The sequence below is a fragment of the Alosa alosa genome, chromosome 11, assembly GCF_017589495.1.
Source record: "Alosa alosa isolate M-15738 ecotype Scorff River chromosome 11, AALO_Geno_1.1, whole genome shotgun sequence".
In the NCBI taxonomy this organism is placed as follows: Eukaryota; Metazoa; Chordata; class Actinopteri; order Clupeiformes; family Clupeidae; genus Alosa; species Alosa alosa.
This window is the reverse complement of record NC_063199.1, coordinates 33,779,968-33,793,972: the sequence shown is the minus strand read 5'-3', so window position 1 is coordinate 33,793,972 and position 14,005 is coordinate 33,779,968. Positions and strand designations below refer to the sequence as shown.

Below are 14,005 nucleotides of genomic sequence, written 5' to 3'. Positions count from 1 at the left end.
AGAATGCACATCACAACATTATCCACAAACCTCCATCCGACCAGCAGAATGCACATCACAACATCATCCACAAAACTGACCAGCAGAATGCACATCACAACATTACCCACAAACCTCCCTCTGACCAGCAGAATGCACATCACAACATTATCCACACAAACTGACCAGCAGAATGCACATCACAACATTATCCATAAAATCTCCTCTGACCAGCAGAATGCACATCACAACATTATCCACAAACCACCCTCTGACCAGCAGAATGCACATCACAACATTATCCACAAAACTGACCAGCAGAATGCACATCACAACATTATCCATAAATCTCCCTCTGACCAGCAGAATGCACATCACAACATTATCCACAAACCACCCTCTGACCAGCAGAATGCACATCACAACATTATCCACAAAACTGACCAGCAGAATGCACATCACAACATTATCCATAAATCTACCTCTGACCAGCAGAATGCACATCACAACATTATCCATAAACTTCCCTCTGACCAGCAGAATGCACATCACAACATTATCCATAAATCTCCCTCTGACCAGCAGAATGCACATCACAACATTATCCACAAACCTCCCTCTGACCAGCAGAATGCACATCACATTATCCACAAAACTGACCAGCAGAATGCACATCACAACATTATCCACAAACCTCCCTCTGACCAGCAGAATGCACATCACAACATTATCCACAAAACTGACCAGCAGAATGCACATCACAACATTATCCACAAACTTCCCTCTGACCAGCAGAATAACAGAACAGCGCATACGAGACAAATCCACCCCACAGTGAGATCTAGAGCCAAATGATTAGGGGCCTTCGCCTTTTCATAATACTACAGAAATCAAAGTGGGAGTGAAAGGGAGAGGTGTTACTTGATGTGCGTAGAGTTGTAATTTTAAAGAGTTTTAGTGAGGCAGCTCCAGCCTCATCAATCAGAAGAAAAGAACTGCAATCAGGAGGGGGAGTGGGGGATCTCTCTCATAACCACGGTGACGGACGGCATTTATGTTTGCTTTTACCTCTTGCAAAGGTCTCTGCACTGAATTACAAGTGTGTTACTCACTCACTAACAACTGAATTCATTCTCCAAAATGTGGTGCCTTTACCCCAACACGTACCCTCAGCTCTCTCTCTCTCTCTCTCTCTCCCCCTCATTTGACTCGTCTCCAAATGTCTGTGCAAATACAACATTCAGTTGACATAGCAACTGCAGCTAGGAGCAAACACGCCATTCCGTTCTGCTCCATCCCTTCTTCATTTGCATGAGGAGAGAGAGAGGGGGAGAGAGAGAGAAGGATAGTGATAGTGAGCGAGGGAGAGAGAAAAAAAGAGAGGGAAAGAGAGAGAGGGATAGTGATAGTGAGCGAGGGAGAGAGGAAAAAAAGAGAGGGAGAGAGAGAGGGAGGAAGGGGTGACACAGAGAACAGGGGGAGGAGGGTGAGGAGCAGACTAAATGAGTAAGCAGTAATGGAGACTGATGTAAGGGCCAAGCGGTTTTATAAACAAAAGACGCAAGATGTCTGTAAGCCGATGTTCATTCTGCATAATGTCACACCATATGACCATAATACATCTTAATACTGTAGCATCTAAGACTGAACAGTGTAATGAAATGGCAGAGTTGCTCAGCGCCTGTGCCAAACATCGGCTACTCTAACCTATTCCAACATCATACTCCCAGCCACAATCCCACCTCTCCACAGATGAAAGGAAATTTGAATATAAATCTTTTATCCAAAGTTTTGAGTTTGGTTTACAACAGCATTCAGGCACTCAACAACTGAGATACATCCCTTTGGTGAGCACGCGGCGACAGAACAAAGCTTCTGTCAGCTCTGTGGAGGGTTGTTTAGTCCCAAAGCTCATCCAGCTGCAGCCATGGTGGCATGCCAGGCTTAACATATCATTACAAAAGCAGCGCAGGTATCAGTAATGCCATTCATGAGCTCATTCACAAAGCGCACAGCACAAAGCGCATGGCGCAAGGCACTCGACTCCACGGCTGCAGCAGACGCACAGTGAAGGCGGAGCGCCGCGAGGCCAGCCTCAAGCGTCCCAGATTCTCCATTTACAGAAAACATGCAAACACGTGGGAAACGTTCTTGGGCTCTCATCTCAAGTGGCTCTCATTCTTACAAAATAAGCCTGCTGCTCTGGAGCCACCTGTCTCCTGCGGCCAGCATGCAGAACCGTGCACAGGGACGAGAGAGGGGACAGGACTGAGGTACGGGGACGAGAGAGGGAGGACAGGACTGAGGCACGGAGGACAACGGGCATATTAATACACTGGTCAGTGTATTCAGAAGAGGGGGAGACAGGAGAGAAATGAAGGGAGGGAGGAAGTGACAAAACACAAAGAAAGAAAGAAAGAAAGAAAGAAAGAAAGAATGGAACTGCACTAGAACGAAGAAAGAAAAGAAGAGGAAGAGGAAAGACAAACAGAAGTAAGAAACAACATGAAGAGAGGGGACAGGAAGGAGGTGTGGAGAAACAACATGAAGAGAGGGGACAGGAAGGAGGTGTGGAGAAACAACATGAAGAGAGGGGACAGGAAGGAGGTGTGGAGAAACAACATGAAGAGAGGGGACAGGAAGGAGGTGTGGAGAAACAACATGAAGAGAGGGGACAGGAAGGAGGTGTGGGGAAGAGTGAGGAGACACAGAGGGGGCAGTGGTGGAGAGGGACAGGAGAGGAGGGTTGGGGGGTCAGGACTGGGTTGCCGACCAGAGAGGCCCTCGGGCGGCTCCTGGCCAGAGCTCAGCCACGTGGTGAGCAGGCGGAGGTGGTAGGAGCAGTGGTGGAGGTGGTCAGCCAGAGCCGGGCCACCGGGCAGACCACACAGCAGCTGGACAACACGCTGCTCCTCCTCTGGCTCTGGAGGAGGAAGAACGGAGGAAGAACGAGGGAAGAGAGAGGGAGGGGAGGAGGGAAAAGAGAAGAGGGAGAGGGGGAATAGAGAGGAAGAGAGGGAAAGGAGGAGGGAGGAGGGAAAAGAGAAGAGGGAGAGGGGGAATAGAGAGGAAGGAGAGAGAAGAGAGGAAGAGAGGGAAAGGAGGAGGGGAGGAGGGAAAAGAGAAGAGGGAGAGGGGGAATAGAGAGGAAGGAGAGAGAAGAGAGGAAGAGAGGGAAAGGAGGAGGGGAGGAGGGGAAGGAATAGGATTAGTGGGAAGCAGTGAAAAAAGGAGTGGACTATATGAAGAGCAGGTAGTGGAGGGAGGGAGAGAGAAAGAGAGGGAGGGAGAGAGAGAATTAAGAGGAAATGGTGGAGACTGATAAAAGGATAAGGCTGAAAAGAAAGGATGATACAGTCAAGGGGATGGAGGAGGGGCAGAAATAAAGAGGATAAGAAATATAGGATCATGTGATGACGGCAGTCCGCCTGCATCCCAACTAGGCTGACTCATTACCAAGGCCAGCGCTCTGCTGGTACCCAACACAACTACTCTTCAACACACACACAGACAGAGAACATCTGCATACAGAAACCTCAACACAACTACTCTTCAACACACACACAGGCAGAGAACATCTGCATACAGAAACCTCAACACAACTACTCTTCAACACATACACAGGCAGAGAACATCTGCATACAGAAACCTCAACACAACTACTCTTCAACACACACACAGGCAGAGAACATCTGCATACAGAAACCTCAACACAACTACTCTTCAACACATACACAGGCAGAGAACATCTGCATACAGAAACCTCAACACACACACAGACAGAGAACATCTGCATACAGAAACCTCAACACAACTACTCTTCAACACACACACAGGCAGAGAACATCTGCATACAGAAACCTCAACACAACTACTCTTCAACACACACACAGACAGAGAACATCTGCATACAGAAACCTCAACACAACTACTCTTCAACACATACACAGGCAGAGAACATCTGCATACAGAAACCTCAACACAACTACTCTTCAACAAACACACAGACAGAAAACATCTGCAACAGAAACTCAGATGCTTTCTGGGAGAACACAATACAATGACAGAAGGAAAGCAAAACGGCAAACACATCAAAATCCAACATGGAATCCACTCGGAATCCTCCGACGCAGAAGATTCAGCTCCTTGGTAGGCTTGGCAATTGGTTCCAGGTATTGGTAAGGAACCGGTTCCAAACATTCCGATCCATCAGAATCGTATAACACATCCACATGTTAACGATTCCACTAACGATTCCAATACAAAGCTTTGTTTTAGAAATTTTTCCTTTTTTTGAAATTTTAAAGCATCAACTTCTGTATTGATATTGCACACTTGATATGCATTGTCTAAAATCACTTTAAATTAGACATTCAAAGCCAACAACTCTCAAAGCCATCCTGTAAGTGTTTAGCAAATGGTACAGGAATCGAAATGGGAATCGATAAGGAATCGCATCGATAAGCAGACTCGACAATGGCATCGATATCAAGAATTTCTTAACGATGCCCATCCCTAGGCTTTGGCTTCACCAACACTGAGACATCCACTACAGTACAGTGTGCTTGTGTCCATAGAAAGAGCCATTCACACACAGATTCACACTAGATGCTGAAGAAGAAAAGACATGTATGCCCCATAGGCATCTGACACGCAGGTGCTGTGAAAGGGTTAAACATTTCCCCACGAGTGGAATGAGAGTGATTATGTGGAGGGGAGACGCAGTGCATGAAATCTTCATTGGCACACACGCAAATATATCTCCAAAACCTCAGATATATTGATGTACACACAAGTGCATGCATATATCCATAGGGGAAAAGAGGCGCATCCACCATTGAGTCCAGAAAGCACAAGTGAATTAGAGAGGAGGTGAAACAGGAGGTGAAACAGGAGGTGAAACAGGAGGTGAAACAGGGGGTGAAACAGGAGGTGAAAGGTCACTGTGAGGAGAAGGTTCTGGAGAAAAAAATAACAGCTGTCGGGAGTGAAGCACAGTTTGGGCACAAAGTAATGACTGCGGAGCGGTGGAGAGGTGCTCCCCCCGGTGGGCATGCAATGGCAGGGCAGGGGGAAGAGGAACTGGAAAACAGCAGACATACCGTTAGTCGGATGCCTGGCATATGACACAGAAAATCTCTTTACTGCCGGCATAGAGAACAACTCTGAGGAGATAAAAGAGGCAACTGGTGTTACTGACACAGCATTGGAAGGAGAATGTGTGCCTTTATGAGATGTCTGTGTGTGTGTGTGTGTGTGTGTGTGTGTGTGTGTGTGTGTGTGTGTGTGTGTGTGTGTGTGGAGCTGAATGATATGGAGACAGATGGGTAAAAGGACATTCCTGATGATGGTATGGGATGAAAGAAGCAGCACACTGAAAAGCTGTCCTCAAAACAGATGATCTCAGATGATCTCTTTCAACAGACCAAAGGGAGTCAAAGAAAAAAAGCTGCACCCCATCAATTCCTACGAGTCATTGAGTTATTGAGTCATTGAATTGTAATAACAGCATCACATACAAGGCTCTTGAGCCAAAAGTCTTTAAAACTCTGTTCCTCTGTACCTTATTCTGGTGTACATCAATGTGAACATCCTATTAAAAGCAAAAAGAAACGCATAATTCAGCTTGCTTGCAAGTAAAGGAGTCTGTCTGTCTTTTGAGCTGAACCCAACACCATGACGCTGCACTATTTCACTTGACTGCCTTTTACGTTGAATCATAGTGACACCAGGTGGATAAAACTGTCATTGCACAACCTTTGTTCTATATTCCACTGAACTCTCAACAGCAAGTATTCTGGGAAATAGAAGTGAAAGCTACTTAATAAAATCTTTAGCTGCCAGTGTAAATGAACCACATTTCCTTAGTAACTACATTCTACCACAACACAAAATGCACTGAAGTGAATACTGTCCATCTCGACTATAACTTTTCCCAGATGGACTACATATCAAAAATAAACATTTTGAAGTTATCCATGACTGAAATGAATGGTAGATTATGAAACAATTAATTCTAGTCCTAAAATATTCAAACGGCGCCTGACGTCCAGGGCTTCACTGTGAAATCCAAATTGTGAAGGTGGCAGAACGGCTGAGGGTAGAGCGATGCGCTCCCATGCGGGAAGGTTGGGATCGCTTTCTGTTAGTTCCAGTGAGTTTGCAGCATCTCAAATTACACGCCATGTCCTCTGTCCCCAAAGCAAGAGGACATGGCAAGCAAATCACAGATCACAGTTCCACACAGGTTTGTAAGATCACCTCTTGTGTGGGCCTGTCATTAGGGCAATCAAGTGATCTCACTCTCATGCAAGTCAATTGAATCTAGTGGAGGGCTGCGTCGAGAAGTGCTAATTTCTATGAACAGGATAAGCCACCTCTACTCCCTCTAGATAAGCACCAGCCATCTCTTAAACCCACTTGGCTAGAGAACATGGGACTTACAACCTACAACAGCATAGTAATCAGCTAGACAATAAGGCCACTAAGTATCCTAATATAAGAATTAATTAATTACAAGAACTCAACAAAAGGCTTTTTCAAAAAAAAGGAGGTTGGTGGGGAGGCGGGGGTATTTGGGCAGATTGAGGGCAGGTAAGTGTGAGTGTTTATGGGCAAAGAAGAGAGTGAATTCAGGGCCTGCAGCGGTTTAACAGGTGGGATTGAGAGAGAGAGAGAGACTCCAGCTGTGGCAGCTGATTATATGCCACTCAGGGCACCACAGTGGCCAGACGTCCTCAGAACCAGCAGCTATGGACAGTCCTTTAAGAGGACGACTAGAGAGGGACCAGCAGCTATGGACAGCCCTTGAATAGGACGACAGGGACATAGGGAAGGTAACAGTGTGGCCGGAGGCTAGTGTCTCCGCAGTTTGGCATCCAGGCAGACAGCAAATAGAGGAAGCTAGCAAGAAGCCGCTCTGAGTCCCTAGATGGAGAATGTCTCGCAATACTTCATATTACATAACCCTTACTTCAGCCTCACAACACAGTTGAGATCTATGGAACATTTTCAGAAATGTTAAGCAACAGCACATTGATACTTTGCACATAAACCAAACTAGTGTAAGGATTGGAGTTAGAGTTACATCACACACAGTGCAACTGGGATGTAAACAGGGCTGACATGAAGGATCTTCTGAGGAAAATAGACTCCACCGATCACTAATCATGCTTTGCAGTAGGATCATATTGGGAAGAATCTAGACAATCAGGATCATAGAGGATGATTTGGGAGGAATCTAGAGAATCTAGACAATCAGGATCATAGAGGATGATTTTAGGAGGAATCTAGAGAATCAGGATCATAGAGGATGATTTTGGGAGGAATCTAGAGAACCTAGACAGGGGTCTGGCGGCCTGATCCTCAGGTGTGGCGGGACGTACCATGTGCTCGGGGGCTGCGTGGCCAAGGTCGCTGAGGTTGGGGCTGCAAGAGACAGCCCGGCCTGCGGCGCTGAAGAGGCCCGAAACCAGACTCCCTGTGGGGGGGGTGTTAGTACTCAGCCACACATGCAGGCCCTCCCTCAGTACTCAGCACCACGCATGCAGGCCCTCCCTCAGTACTCAGCACCACGCATGCAGGCCCTCCCTCAGTGATCTAAGTGCTCCTGTACAGGGGGGGCTTATGGGAGCTTTTGCCATCTGAGCTGCACTACACTTCAAACACCAGACAGGCTCCACCTGTGCCTGTTGTGTGTGCTGTTGTGTGAGGGTGTGTATCTGTGTGTGTGTGTGTGTGTGTGTGTGTGTGTGTGTGTGCTGTTGTGTGAGGGTGTGTATGTGTGTGTGTGTGTGTGTGTGTGCTGTTGTGTGAGTGTGTGTATCTGTGTGTGTGTGTGTGTGCTGTTGTGTGAGGGTGTGTATCTGTATCTGTGTGTGTGTGTGTGTGTGTGTGTGTGTGTGTGTGTGTGTGTGTGTGTGTGCTGTTGTGTGAGGGTGTGTATCTGTGTGAGTGTGTGTGTGTGTGTGTTTAACTGTGTGTTGGAACAGAGTGAGTGCGCATGGTGGTGTTTGTGTGTCTGCATTAGTGTGTGTTTGCAGGTGATAGTTTTAGCGGTCACATAAACAGTTGTTAGGCGACATCAGCGGTCAGGTGGTTTTAATGTTCTGAACTACCCTGAGAGAATAAAAGGAGCTTACACCACTACTGCTAGACTCTCAGAGCGCATACCACATTAAGTATTAATGGAAAGCTCACACACATTTCATTGGCCGGTTCAGGGCTCCATTCCAGTCGAGGCAGCGTCGCTACGGTGGCCCACAGCACACCACATGCATCCCCATGACGTCAGCACATTCCAGCACCTTCACAGTTACGCCCCTCAAAGCCTGTCAGGCATGTTCTACAGCCGACAGACAGCAAGCTATCTGCAGCTTGGCCACAGCAACACAGCTACCAAGTAGCCAGGCGAACATACAGTATCACTCCGATGTGTTACCATCGGAAACCAAAGCAGCTGACAATCCTACGCTGGCGGCGGTGAAGCGTTCCTCCCGACCCCACAGACAAGGGCTGATGTAGGAGCGATAACACAGGAACAGAGCCTGCGGAGGCCGCCAGCTTCCTTATTTAGCTCACAGCTGGCAGGAGGGACGCATATTCCCAGCACTGCCCCCCAGCACTGCCCCCCAGCCCCCTGCTGACCTCCTGTACTGCCCCCCAGCACTGCCCCCCAGCCCCGTGCTGACCTCCTGTACTGCCCCCCAGCACTGCCCCCCAGCCCCGTACTGCCCCCCCAGCACTGCCCCCAGCACTGCCCCCCAGCACTGCCCCCAGCCCCTGCTGACCTCTAGCACTGCCCCCACTGCCCCTGCTGACCTCTAGCACTGCCCCCAGCCCTGTACTACCCCCAGCACTGCCCCTCCAGCCCCCCAGCACTGCCCCTGCCCCAGCACACACCAGCACTGCCCCCTGCTGGCCAGCTGCTGCCCCAGCACACAACACCAGCACTGCCCCAGCACCTGGCCTACTGCCCCGGCACCACTGCCCAGCACACACCAGCGCAACACCTTTGTGCCCAGCACTGCCCCAGCCCCAGCCCCCAGCACACACCAGCACACAACACACTGCCCCAGCACACACCACACTGCCCCAGCACACAACAGCACTGCCCCAGCACACACCAGCACACAACACTACTGCCCAGCACACAACACTACTGCCCCAGCACACACCAGCACTGCCCCAGCACACAACAGCACTGCCCCAGCACACACCAGCACTGCCCCCCAGCACACAACACTACTGCCCCAGCACTGCCCCCTAAGCACCACCCCAGCCCTGTACTGCCCCCAGCACTGCCCCCAGCACTGCCCCCCAGCACTGCCCCCAGCCCCTGCTGACCTCCTGTACTGCCCCCCCAGCCCCTGCTGGACCTCCCTACCATTGCCCCTCAGCAATTTTCCCCCAGCACTGCTCCCCTCAGCTCGTGAGCCGCCCCCCCAGCACTGCCCCCAGCACTGCTCCCCTGGCCCTCTGCTGACCTCTCTAGCATCAGTGCCTCCCCCAGCTCCTGTACTGCCCCCCCCAGCACTGCCCTCCAGCCTGCACGCCTCCCCCAGCCCCCCCTGCTGACCTCCACACTAACCTGCCTCTGCTGAGCTTAGACCAAGGCGCCGTGGCCACCAACGCGGTCATCCAGGCCCAGGGTCATCACCGCCCAGGGTCATCACTGCCCAGGGTCAGCATCACCGGCCTCTAGAGGCTCCATGCTGCCAGATGTGGTGATTGTGGGGGAGCGCCAGTCTGCGGCTGGTTGGGGGCAGAGCGTAGGAAAGATGATACTCACCAGGCCGCTCCTGACTCAGGGACTGGCTAGAGCAGGAGGGAACAGCCCCCTCAGCACTGGAGCCCCTGCTGAGGAGCTGGACTGCCCCCCAGCCCCCGACAAAACCTGACCCCCAGCACTGCCCCCCAGCACTGCCCCCCAGCCCCCACACACACCACCTGCCCCCCACACACACACATACATTGGCGCCCCAGCACCTCCCCCCCAAATAAACACATATAAACAAACATAATGCCCCAAGCACTGCCCCCCCAGTTTTTGCCCTTTTAAAATAATGTTTCCAAAATCGCTAGCACTGGTTCATCTCCCCCCTTGTAAAGCACTAAGCCCCTGCTGACCTCCAGCACATTCGCCTCCCGCAGCTTGTGGGCAAGGCCATCGTCATCCAGGCCCAAACTAATAACCGGGCGCAAGTTTGCTAGATGCCAGATGTGGTGTGGGGAGCGAAGCGGATGGTTGGGGGCAGAGCGAGGGAAAGATGAAGGCCGCTGGCCTTGACTCTAAGAAAACTACAAATGAGCCATCCGCGCTTGATGTCTAACAAAACTGAGGATCAGGGACATTTCATAAAATCCACACACACCACAATAATACACACACACATACATATGCACACAGACACACGTAGACACAAATAAACACATATAAACAAACATAATGCGATAAAGCAACACAAAAAGAGTTTTGTACCTTAAAATAATAAGCTTCCAAAATCGCTTCAGTGGTTCAATAACTTGTAACAGGTGAACGGCACTTGCATTTCTCCGGCCAGCAGCCCCCATCGCTATAACCACACTATGCAAGTTTGCCAGATCGGTAGCGGATCTGTAGTTCGATGAATGAGACATAAGAAACTACAAATTTAACTTCTTGGCGCTTGATGTCGCATCACATCGCATCTTTCATAAAATCCTGCACATATTCTACCTTGTCTGTGGACATTGTTATTTGCAAAGCCGGTGCTGTATAAACAAATAGCGTGCGTGCGACAGAGGAACAGTTCTTTGGTGTTGCTTTAACACAAGCATTCACAGAAACACAAGAGAGAACATTAATGGACATACTGTACAACAGCGTTGCTCAAAACTGACATGGAACAACAGGCACACACAAAGTGCAGCAACTACGAGAGTCATGGCAACATTAGCGCCTACACACACACACACACACACACCACACACACACACACACACACTCGGCTCATTTCAGAGATAACGCAAACCCTGATAATGACACTGGCCCTTGAGTTACTGGGCACAGTGCAGTTACAGAGCTGGACTTTGCCCTACACGCCCTACATGAACGCGGTTGCAGAGCTGGACTTTGCCCTACACGCCCTACATGAACGCGGTTGCAGAGCTGGACACGCCCTACATGAACGCGGTTGCAGAGCTGGACACGCCCTACATGAACGTGGTTGCAGAGCTGGACACGCCCTACATGAACGCGGTTGGTCGGTGTGGTCACCTCCATGGAGCCGGTCTTCCTGCTCCGAATCAGCTGAGACTTCTTCAGGATGCAGATGGGGTCGGAGAGCATGGCCCGCTCAGGTGCATCCTGGGACAGGTCCTCCAAGCTTCCTGGGTTGGTCTGCTTCTCATGATTCTATAGGAATCAGATCAAACACCTCAACAGTAGCCTGGCTTTTACGTACTCCCATTCAATCCCACTCAAACACCGGTAAATAAACACAAACACTCACACACACACACACACACACACACACACACAACGCTCACCTCAGATGAGGCTGGACGGAAGCCGAAGCCCAAAGGGGCGTTGTCATCGTCATCTCCTCCCTTCACTCCAGGGCTGAAGTGCAGCTCAACATGGAAGCGCTCCTCAGAGGATGGATCCTGTCCAGGACCACACACACACACACACACACACACACACACACACACACACAGAGACACACAAACAGACACACAGACACACACACACACACAGAGACACACACACACACACACACACACACAGAGACACGCACACTCATATGAGAGGAACTATGAGGTGCTACAGGGCCAGGCTGTGGGAGGTGAATGAAAGATGGACGCTCACCTTGTTGTTGTCCTCGTACAGCATTATGACTATTTGAGTCATGTAATTGAGCTCAGAAACAGCACCGAGGTAATCCATCGCCTGCCTCCACTGCTCATCTTTCTCCTCCTGTCACACACACACACACACACACACACACACACACGTTCACTTTTAGTAGTGGGGACGTCAGGATGTTTTGCGCTTGCTGCATTATGACCCCTGTGCACATGGTCAGACTTACGCTGAGCAGGCCACCGTAGCGGAAGACGTTGAGCAGGGAGTGGACGTGACTCTCGCTGGTGAAGTAGAGCCGGGTCCGCACATGGCGACCCGGAGACATCACGCCTCGGGAGTACCTGAACCACCAGAGGAGACGAAGGACAGAGACGGATTACTCACAGGGTTCCACTCCACACACACACACACACAGTACCTGAACCACCAGAGGAGACGAAGGACAGAGTCAGATTACTCACAGGGTTCCACTCCAATGGGCCGATCTCTTTCATATTACACTAGAGTGCATCTAAATGAAGAAGAACCCCCCACACACACATTCCACACAAGACCCACACACACACACATTCCACACAAGACCCACACACACACACACACACACATTCCACAAGACCTTGATAATAATACACACATTCCACATAAGACCCACACACACCCACACACATAATAAATACCACACAAGACCCACACACAAGACACACACTACACACACACACACGACCCACACATACACTCCAATAATAAGACCCACACACACACACATTCCCACACAAGACCCACACACACATTCCACACAAGACCACACACACACACACACACACAAGACCCACACACACACACACACACAAGACCCACACACACACACACACACACAAGACCCACACACACACACACACACAAGACCCACACACACACACTCCACACACACACACACCCAACCCAACACACACACCCACACACACACACTCCACACACACACACCACACACACACACACCCACACACACACACTCCACACACACACACCCACACAAGACCCACACATACACTCCACACAAGACCCACACACACACACACAGGGTTTTCACCTTGACACACAACGTCAAATGGCCCAGGTCTGGAGCGCTGATTATCTCAACTGATTTAGATTAAAGCAGCTGTGTACTTCCTTCCCACACACAAGACCCACACAAGACCCACACACATCTCACAGGGGTTTTCACAGGGGTGGAGATGTAGGGTGCAGAAATGCACGGATGCTCACAGTGGGTGCAGCTTGTTCACAGCCTCGTCCTCGTGAGTCCTCTGCAGGTCCAGCTGGATCTTCTTGGTCAGGGGCAGGCAGTAGGCGCTGGCAATGTCCAGCTTCTCTGGCCTGCTGATGCCATACTCCTGCACAGTGAACACAACAGAGTTGCAACATGTCCCAGAAGCACCTTGAGATCGAGGAGCACCTAAACCGCCCGCCCCCAGAGAGGGGAAGTACCTGGGGGGATGATGATGTCCGCCAGGGCCTTGACAAGTGGAAGAGCTCCAGCGTGTCCTCCAGGGCCAGGGAGGCGTTGTGCTGCGTGTCGTGACTTGATGCAGTCGTAGATGTCGGGGATCTTGCTGATGTCGTGATGGCCGCCTTTGGTGCGAAGTCCCCTTTCCAGTTTGGACCAAGTTGCAGCATGAGCTCCAGCGCTCGCCAGGTACAGCTGCAGGTCTGAGAGAAAAAAAAAACACCATTTCAGCGTCTCGCTGTGGTACAGCTGCAGGTCTGAGAGAGAAAAAAACACCCTTTTCCTGATCCTGTCTACCCTAATCCCCCCCCCCCCCCCCCCCCCCCCCCCCCCCCCCAACACCGCCCCTGTGGAACTGCACTGTGACTGCGCAGCCTAACGTGTTGCTGCTTCCACATCAAGCCTGATATACTTGAAATTACTGCATACTGCATATCAATGTAAATATACAGGTCACACAAGCTAACAAGTTTAAACTTCATGTAACTGTTAAGACTATATAAATATACAACACAACTCTTCATTTTTTTTTTTATATATGTCCTATATTTCATTGTTAATACATACATGTTCTATATTTCAGTCTCGTGACTTTAATTTAATGTTTATTGTTCATGGCTATGTCTGTCTAAAGCATGTCTATGTCTGTATTTAAAGTATGTCTGCATGGG

At 50.0% G+C, this 14,005-nt stretch overlaps 1 protein-coding gene across 1 annotated transcript in view; it reads right to left on the bottom strand.

Moving 5' to 3' along the window:
• Positions 1–14,005, bottom strand: part of ppip5k1b (diphosphoinositol pentakisphosphate kinase 1b) — a 33,836-nt gene that overhangs the window by 3,756 nt on the left and 16,075 nt on the right. The window contains 11 exon segments of the mRNA XM_048256172.1: positions 2,753–2,948; positions 7,365–7,459; positions 8,670–8,964; positions 10,108–10,165; positions 10,980–11,374; positions 11,509–11,625; positions 11,831–11,938; positions 12,054–12,168; positions 13,094–13,221; positions 13,316–13,408; positions 13,410–13,591. Of these exon segments, the coding sequence (XP_048112129.1) occupies positions 2,753–2,948; positions 7,365–7,459; positions 8,670–8,964; positions 10,108–10,165; positions 10,980–11,374; positions 11,509–11,625; positions 11,831–11,938; positions 12,054–12,168; positions 13,094–13,221; positions 13,316–13,408; positions 13,410–13,591 (1,782 nt within the window).